The 9,916-nt window shown below is 41.7% G+C and overlaps 1 protein-coding gene across 1 annotated transcript; it reads right to left on the bottom strand.

The window, feature by feature from the left end:
* Positions 1 to 7,793, bottom strand: LOC137273519 (uncharacterized). Its single transcript, XM_067806245.1, has 3 exons — positions 7,531 to 7,793; positions 1,387 to 1,514; positions 1 to 778 (listed from the first exon to the last, which is right to left on the bottom strand). The coding sequence occupies exons 1-3, from the start codon at positions 7,543 to 7,545 to the stop codon at positions 679 to 681; spliced, it is 243 nt and encodes an 80-aa protein (XP_067662346.1). The 5' UTR covers positions 7,546 to 7,793; the 3' UTR covers positions 1 to 678.
* Positions 7,794 to 9,916: the final 2,123 nt, after the last annotated feature.

Raw genomic sequence — 9,916 nt, 5'->3', positions numbered from 1 at the left:
TAAACGAAACAAAACGTTTTATGTCACAAATGTGTATCTACAAATTCTGGACGATGTATGAAGTTTCAGATCAGATGATTGACAAACTACTTACTTCCATATCTACAACATGGCGTCTGACGAGGTTGTATTTCAGATGACTCTGATACACCTCCAGGGCCCTTTCAAAACAAAAATAATATGAAGGGAATGTTTTACTACAGTTGAAAATAAATTTGCAATTTTACTCTTTTACTTTCAGTTACAAATAAAAGTCTTGAAAATACAACTGCTTACCACGGTAAGGCACTACAATAAATTTCACTCATTCTTAAGATCAGGGATGGCAGGTGGAGCAGCATAATGGCACCTCCCTTCGATGGAAATATGTTTGGGACAGCACACAGCTGAATGCATGGTGACCGCTTCTCGCACTTGGGGTGTGAAACGAAGGTTTGTTATTGACTTAATGCACTCATTTTAACACTTTTCAGCTGCACCTAAATTTCCAGTGAAGATACTAATAAATATATATTATATGGACTATATTTGGTTTCAGCTAAGCACACTGATGGTCACATTGCCGCCAACTGACACAGGAGTCGACCTCTCACAGAAGACTGCAAAAATTGAAGCCAAATCACGAGCCATCATGTATCCTACAATACACTGTGGTTGGTACTCCAGTGTCATGTTGAGTTAAAAGGTGGATGCATTTTGCGTGTTTTTCGCCGTCACTTCAGAGGCAAAGTGTTTCTTGCAGTATAACGTGCCCCCATCTTGGGCATAGTTCTCACGCCTGAAAAAGACAACATTCCGTTACCATATCGACAGGCTTCATGCTGGAGATTTACGATTATCTAAAGTTGGTTTGTAAAGTGCTGAGAGAAACATTTAAGATGCATCACGGTCCTGTAATGGGTGAGTGAGTGAGTTTAGTTTTACGCTGCACTGACCTATATGCAAGCGATATGGCCGCGATCTGTAAATAGTCGAGTCTGGACCAGGCATTCTCATGATCAGCAAGATCGATCTACGCAACAGATTCTGTTAGTCGCAGTCTAAGCAAACTTAGTTTCAGTCCTTTTCGTTACACTCCACTACTCAGTCTGACAAAACCTAGTAGGAGGTCGCGTCAGGTATCCTTTGAACGACCTATGACCGTCCAATCAAACGCGAGAAGGCCAAACGGAGTTAACCAATCAGAAAACAGCTACTGTTAAGGGTTTGGTGGGACTTAAAAAATCAGTAGTCACTGGCACAGATATTTGACCCACAGTATATACGCTTTCTGACGACATGGAGTACCGTTAGCTAATATTTCCGCAAGCTGACGTCCTTGAATATGACAAAAACGCTATTTTCAAGTACTGAGCCCCATTATGGTCGATAAATCTAATAACTCACTTCAGCTGCATCCTGCAGCTCTCTATGCTACATTTGAAGCAGTTCTTGTGGAAGATTATTCCACCTGCCTCGATCTTCTCCTGGGCGTACACCGTCTTAGTGCAGATGCCGCACTTGTCTCCTCCTCCCTGCAACATAACAAAGTTGGATTGTTATCGCATGGTTACACTACTGCCTCATGGTTACGTTGTCATCACGTGGTAATCACGTTTTTACATGGTTGTCTCGTGGTTACATTATCGTGTATTAGTTACATTGTTGTGAAAAGTGTCATTGAGTCGTTGTATGATTATGATATGGTTTCATAGTTATTACATGGCTACATTACAGTTGTTATCACCTCTCCCCTCTTGGCACATACTTATCATGGAGCTACATTCCATAAATATCACTGACAGCCAACAAACAACATGACGCGTCCGTACTTGCCACTCGTCTCTCGGTTTATTCAATAACGGCACAACGATAAAAACCGTCGAACAAATAGTGAAAAAGTCAACTCCATAGTAGACATATAATGCCCGTATTCCAAACATCACCATCGTTGTTTGCTTGGTTTTAGCTATCATTATGCGTGGGTCTATACTTTCATTCGTCATATTATTAACGCAAGACAATATCATATTAACTGTGAGACAACTATTATTATCGGCGATTATTTTGGACATCTGGACATGTCGAACTTGTTGATATTCTACAATACATTTCGATACCAATTAAAATACAAGCTTACTGCCTCGATGTCCGTAATACCCTGATATAAAACCATAGAGTTTCTTTTCACTCATCGAAATCTATACAAGAAAGGCACATTAGTAAGAGATGGTCATGATGTAGAATTATGCTTTCATCTAACATATATTTCAGTGTTAATAGTTACAAAAGCGAAACGCCAAAGGTAATGTCAAAAAAGAAACCTATTTGTATCTTTCGCTACGATTCTTGCTGCAAGCTATCGCAGGTTTTCTGATTATTTTCTCAGCATATCGCACCTGACCTTGCACCACGCAGGTGAAGGACAACGTCCCGAGTAACTGATTATGCCACTGCTGGCGAGTGAAGCTGCCTGAAATAGCACAGGTAGTGAATATAGCCTTTATCCAACATATGACGTCACATTGCCTGTCTGAATGAGATGCACGTGTCTAGTAGATATCCTCTCCCAACGTTCAGAGCTGAACACAACAGAATCTCACATGAGACGATTTACTCGCGGCGCACCAGTCTTGTAAGTGACCCATCCGTGTTATACCAGACATATCAGGGTTATTACAGACACCCGTGTTACAACAGATACAAATGTTGTAACAGACATAACTTTGTTAGCAGACATACCTGTGTTATAACAGACATACCAATGTCATTCCATATTTGCCAGTGTTATGACATATCAATGTTGGAAAAGACCAACTAGTCTTCTAAAAAACATAATTTGTTGTAGAAGAGCCAAAAAAAACCCCCCTGTATGGCAGAGATAGTAGGATAGTATTTTACTAAACATTTCACCCTGATACGACACAAAACACACCTACAAAGGGCGGGTTCTCCTCTGTGTAAAGATGACTCATAAAACTGCCGTTTACTTCGACGTAGCCTTAAGCCTATGGCGTTAAAGGTCAACTCATTCTAACCCCAAATATAAAGAGGCTGACCCATCGTGTTAAGGGGATAACATCTGCATTGTGATAGAAATGTATACGTTTCTGTTCACAACCGATGTCTGGGAACGTAGCCTACTCTTCAGCCCACAGAGAGTGACTGCGTTGTACGTGCATTTCTTTTGTTATTACTGTCACTATGACGGCGGTTAGGATTCTGATTATTTAGACGACGTTCACGTTAGCCGTCCTCATATCTTGAGTGAAACAACACACAGCAGTGAACCAGCTGGTGGACAATTTTATCGTTACAGAGAGGAAATGTTAATAATTCATTCAATAAGAAGCCCCCGTTAACAGGAGAACGTTCGTCAAAAACGCCATGACAACTCGCTTCTGAGAGACAGTCATCAGGGCAATTTTGTCGTATAGTAACACTGAAATACCGTCATCAGGGCACCAGGAAACTAGCGCTTTTTCTCTGAATTTATGATAATTTTGATAGTAAAAGTTAAACTGAAAAGGCGTCCCAGCGAGATGGGAATTTCCTGAAAATGAGGAAATCTATAATTAGGGCTGTTAGCATTGCAGAGAGGGCTAGCCGGTTGGCAAAACAATATCGCCCATGGACTGTGAGACAGACTAGGGCAACAGTAAATACTGTGGCATCTTTCATGTAAATCGCATTCGTGACCAACTCATTATTCGGGGCCAAGCCTAATAGCGGTTCCGGAAATGGGGAAGTGGAGACGAATGATTTCTTGGAGGTTACGGAAAGGAGCGAGTGGTGACGGAAACAGCTGACCGGGAAAATGTTTGTTTGCTTGCGACAACTTTCCTAGGGGTATGTTACCATTACCAGTGTGTCAGATTTAGTCACAGGTCGCGACGCACGGGTGACTGTGGCCGCTGACCTGGTCGACTGCCTCTGAATGTATTGTGCATGCTGTCGTCACACCAGAGATTACCTTCCCACTGGGAAACAACACAGACCCGGGTTCTCACAACAGCGGTGGGACAATCCATGATCATTTCAAGCCATTCCACTAAACACAATCACAAAACATCAAATGAATCTACCCACAAACTGCTGTCGCTGAGAAAAACTCGTGTTGTTCATAGACAAGCCGAGACTTGTGTCTTCTTGGAGGTCACGGAAAGGAGCGAGTGGTGACGAATGGTCCCGCCCTCAATGCTTGTTAATGTTATGCGCAAAAGTATGACATGGGACCATCGTGGTTAATATTAGCCTTATGGGATTTTGAGGACTTATTTTGCAAGGAATGGGCGCTACACGGAGCAACATAAACAGAAGATCCAGAAATGTTACGGAATTCTACAACATGTTACGCTGCCTTTGACAGCAGCATAATGAAAAGCGGAGATACCGAGGGCACACGACACACAGGAAGTGACGTCACGTTACCGTGTTTGTTTCTGAAAGCAGTGTAATCCAGGGCTAAGATTTGTTACAGATTCTCGAACCTAGGATTAACCTTTATCCTGGATTTAACGTGATTCTTTTCAATCCTATTCATTTTGATCCCTTTTAGTGCATCCCGCCAAAGGAAGATGACACGAGCAGTTTGCGGAGAGTATATGCCAGTTGCCGGCAAGCTGTAGTGAAGTTTGGAAGGGGCATACCAAAACGAAGTCAACCCATTCATGTCATTAACAGAAAGACCAGGCATATTAATGTACAGTGCTGTGTTATCATCACATACTGACATTAATCTACGTTTATTTGGTATGTAGATGAATTAGTTATGTAAATAAATTATTTAAGATCACATCTCCTCAAATTACTTTTCAAACGACAAAAAAGAGAGTGAAGAATGATTTTAAGAAAAAAAGGGTAATTCTAAAACGATTAGTGTTCCTATTCATTCATCCCCGAGCCGTTTCTGCCGCTGAAGCCATTAATCTTTATCTGACACTTCGGAAGCACGAGATTACCACTTCCGATTTGGATGTGAGGCAATTCCATCACGATCTGCATAACTAGTCGAGTCAGGTCGCCCCCTGTCGATGTGAATTAACTTCCATAGACTTCTATGAAATCATTCCAAAACTGCATCAGGGATATCATTCTAATAAAGCGACTAACACGGAAAAGATTACAGTGTCCGTTGTAGCAACGGAAAATGTATAGAATTTAGTGTAGAATGTTCATTGTGGCATATAGTTGAGTCCGAGAAGGTATGGTAACCCGTACTATATAGACAGCGGTTTTCAGCTGACATATTCAACTCACAATGGATGTATTGACACAGCGACGGTGATACTGCTTTTGACAGTTGTGAAGCCATTTACAAAGACGTGATAATCCTTCCATATGTGCTCTGATACTCTGTATCTAACACATTATGCACTCTAATGATTGACAACTGTGTAAAATTCTGAGTTTAATCAACTATGACATAAACCAAGCATGATCCATGCCAGCAGTCTGCCTCAAATCACATTATTTTCCCCACTGCCTAGTCCTTCCATCAATGCCGAAGCAAGTCTACATTTCCCAGGTTCAATCTATCATCTAACTAGTGCTCCTTCTCACTTTAGGTGTGTGTATTTATTACTATCAGCATTACATTGTTCCAAGGCTGCTCTGAAGACAGCGCATGCCATGGATGTTTTGTAATTCTATACTTTTGAGAGGAAAGTAGGTGGGCAGTCTAAGGACGGCGGTGTATATTTATATATATTTTCTATAATGTATCATCAAAACTAGTAAATATTACTTTAGACACTTGTGCAAGTCTACCATACTATGCATGCTTATCAGCTTTGTTATCACTGGGCATCTGTCACATGAAGGAAGCTTCAGCCATGGAATAAAAATAACAAGCTGTGCACCGCCTACCCGATATGACCCGATTATTAACATGTCACCAGCACATATCACGTCCTACTAGTACACAGTTTATGTTATAACAGTATGTATCACCTTGGCAGTAACATTCAGGGTCGAGAGTGCAAACATACTGCTGGCTCCCTCGTGACAGCTACTTATTCTGGGCGCGACCCTGTAGATGGGCAAGTGTAAACAATTCAGCTATGTTCTGGATGTGCCCCGGTTGTGAAAGAAAGATCCTGTTCAAACATTGAAATTAGCATGAATGCATTCTCTTTTTGGCGCGCTTAGGAACTCGTTACACCGAGGCAGTGAGGAATGATAGAGTGCGTCAGTATTAGAGGGCAACAAGCCTATCTCACAGTCTCTGGACCACATTATTCTGTCCTATCTGTTATGCAAAAGCTCTAAAGAATCAAGTCAAAATTTCCCCAAGGTTAGATTCTGAATCTCCCACTTCACTGGCATCCCTTTTAATTTTCAAATAATATTCAGAGACTGGGCGTTAGTCTAGAGGACAACCAGGGGAAAGGTGAAAACACGAGCAAATACCGCTTAGGCGGGGCACTTCGCACAGCTCTTGGAGTTAGTCTGTCGTACAGACCCTGAAGTATATATATCCAAGAAAGCCCACACAAGTCTAAAAACGTGGCAATTCTAGATTTCCTTACCTTCTGGAAATGAAGAAAGTCTCAGGGCTCCATTTCATTATTTAATTTTTTTTTCACTATGAACGTTGTTTCAGTAAAATATGTTCATTTCAGAGACTAGCTGTTAGTCTACTCTTGGAGTATATTCAGAAGTAGCAAGGAACGTAAATCGTCTTCAGAGACTTGTTGTGATTGGGTGGTTCTCTGCGTCATTCTCGCAGAGCATAAAATCAAGTTGTTTGTATGCTACATGAAGCCGTGTCCCGATTTGACTGAAGCGTTATTGTGTATTAAATAAGGAGGAATTAACCAGAGGAGATATTTCAGGAACATTGTTCGAGGTGAGATACAGACATTGATCTCGACGTCGTGGGCAGAAGACAGCCGGGACGGATCGATGGTGTAAATACCTCCACTAGCAACACTCAAACACCTCTACTAACATTAAACATCCTACATGCTAGTGCTGTTTAGAGTAGAGTGTTAATGTGGATATTCCCTGCATATTTGGTGCCTAAAGCGAGGAGACCTACGACGGGTTCCAAAACACTGATACAGTTTGTTTTGAATACTTTTTTATTCCCGTCTTGAAAGCGTCATTTGTGACATCTCCCACAAAAGGGATACAACAAAAACATTAAACCAAACACAGCAAACAATCAGCGGAAAATGAAAGTCGTCAGGACTGCAGTGCAACATCCACGAGAAAATGTCGTCTGCTCGAACACTACGGACACTACTAGACAGTCAAGTACAGATACAGCCCCAAGCTGACGAGATACGGAGTCTCCAGCTGCACATGCTCATTCCATGGCAGGTCAAACTGTTTCACCCTCGCTGCAGCATCACAACCCTTCATCCCCCGCGTCTACGTTCGCCGAACAACTTCACCCCAAACCGGTGATCGAGACTTTTCTCCCTCAAACGCCATACACCTACATATAGAACATTTTACCAATCGACCATGGACAAACGAATAATCAATTAAAACATCTGCGACTGCTATAGACCTATGTCTAACACACGATCACAAAGTACTTACGAATCTTGGGGGCATGGTGTTAGAGTGATGAAGCGTTGGTCGTAAGTATCAAAGTCTCTCTGGACCGCCAATACTAAATCAGACGAGAAAGTTTTGCACACGACACACAAGTTTCAGAAAGGCGATATTTGTGATTGGCGAGATCGCCTGGTGTTAGCGGGAGTAAATATCCCACTAATAGCCAACATCATGGCTTTGTGTATTAAATGATATAAGAATGTGGTAAACATGTTGATAATTTTGACCATTTCATTGCAGGAAAATGGTCCTGAGTGGGGCAACACAAGTGTTATGACAGTACGCTTGTAGTTAAAGCATGCGATGGGAGTGGCCTTCAACACCTATGGTGGTTGACTCATCTGCCTAACGAGCATGTTCATTGTACATATATGGTAATCAATAATAGGAAGGCGTTTTTGACAATGAGGATGGATTACTGACTGCAAATAAATATGATTTTTCAAGGACACAAAAATATGTACTCTCTTTCTCGAGGAGTTGATTATTTACAGACCGCTGGAATATTGCTGAGTGTGGTGTAACACTCAAATCCCTCCCCCACGCAGTAGTAGTAGTAGTAGTCGTAGTCGTAGTCGTCGTCGTAATATAGTAGTAGTAGTAGTAGTGGTAGTGGTAGTAGTAGTAGTAGTAGTATTAGTAGTAGCAACAGCAGTAGTAGCAACAGTAGTAGTAGCAACAGCAGTAGTAGCAACAGCAGTTATGGTAGAAGTAGTAGTTTTGATAGTAGCAGTAATAACTTCTAACTTATAGTCCGTTTGGCTCAAAAGCGGACCGATGAATTGCAGCTCCAAAACTTCTAAGCATAACATACTCTATGAAACTGATCGTAATCGAAACCTCGATCGTAACCTCATATCACATTGCTGAATTTTTGTCCTGTTAGTAAGAAAGTTGTTTAACAAACTATCATTAAAATATTGACACAGTTCACTGTTAATTACGAGGGAGGACTGCAGAGGAAGGCACAGCCATGTTTTTCTAGAAGCACATGCACAAGTGCCGAGAAAGTTATTTATTCATTAACCTGTGCTGTGCTGTCTCCTTGCTGTCTCGCACACCTGGCTGAGACTTTCTCTGCACTCCTCCCTCGTAATAAACAGTGAACTGCGTCAATAGTTTAATGTCAGCTTGCTTAACAACTTTTTTATTTAAAAAAACACATTCTGGAAAAACCTGACAGAGTTGGTAAGATGTTCTGATTATGATCAGTGTATCACTGAGTATGTTATGTTTACTAGTTTTCGAGTTAGACTGCAATTCATCGGTCCGCATTTGAGCCAAACTAAAAGCTCTAAGCTATAAGATAAGAGAGGATGTAATGCAGCATGGCTGTTTTAGTTCTTAACGAAGCATAACTGATGGCTGCTGTAACTGCAAAGGTAAACGGGAGTTCAGTCGTGTCAGGGATTCACACTGGCGAATTGTCTGTAACTGTGGAGGCAACACGACTGAATACTGCAATCGACACTGACGTTATCACCGCCGATGCTACAAAAGGCTGCCAAGGACGACGTGTTTACTGTATCCGGAACACACTGCTGTTATACCTGTCTGAGTAAACTGTTTGGCGCATCAGATCTACACACCAAGGAGACGAGAACTGCCTCTTTTACAGCCATACTTCATGTGTGTATAATCTGTGTGTACTCCAGTGTGTGTTTGTGGGTGGTACTGTTCACTGGTACCCAGAGTTTACACATTGTGGCAATGTCAGAAGGGGTTTAACGCCGTTCGAAGACTCTTCCAGGGGACACCGAAAATGGACTTCACACATTGTACCCATGCATGTGGGGAATCGAACCCAGGTGTTCGGTGTGACGAACGGACGCTTTCACCACTAGGCTACCCCACCGTACCATGTCTTGAGAAACTCTGTAGTGGAATAGGCACTACACCAAAGACCCGAGTGCGATTCCCCACAGGTTGACTTTGTATAAAGGCCATTTCTAGTGTTTGAATACTGCTAAATGCGGCGTAAAATTAACGTCACTATCTAACTTGTCAGGATATTCGACGTGCACGAGTCTCTAAGGTAAAAATTAAGGGTTTTAATGATAATTTCTACCAAAAATGAAAGACTGAAGTCCTTTGTACGTACTGTCCGCTTTTCTGTTCGAAGGATAGAATTGCTATATATCCACGGGTTCAGCATTAAGTACGACCTTGGGGCAAGGCTAAGAGGATCTTTACACGTGTATATATGTACTCCACAAAGTGACGTATTAATGATAATGATAATGATAATGATAATGATAGTGATAATACTGATTTATGTATAAAGCGTCTAATATCCAGCGTAGAGATTCTCAGTGACGCTGTGACTATATTGGGAAGGTGATGGAAAAGCAGCAGGGAACAGATGCTT

This window comes from Haliotis asinina, chromosome 2 (genome assembly GCF_037392515.1).
Source record: "Haliotis asinina isolate JCU_RB_2024 chromosome 2, JCU_Hal_asi_v2, whole genome shotgun sequence".
In the NCBI taxonomy this organism is placed as follows: domain Eukaryota; kingdom Metazoa; phylum Mollusca; class Gastropoda; order Lepetellida; family Haliotidae; genus Haliotis; species Haliotis asinina.
The sequence above is the reverse complement of the archived record's forward strand: the minus strand, read 5'-3'. Positions and strand labels throughout refer to the sequence as shown.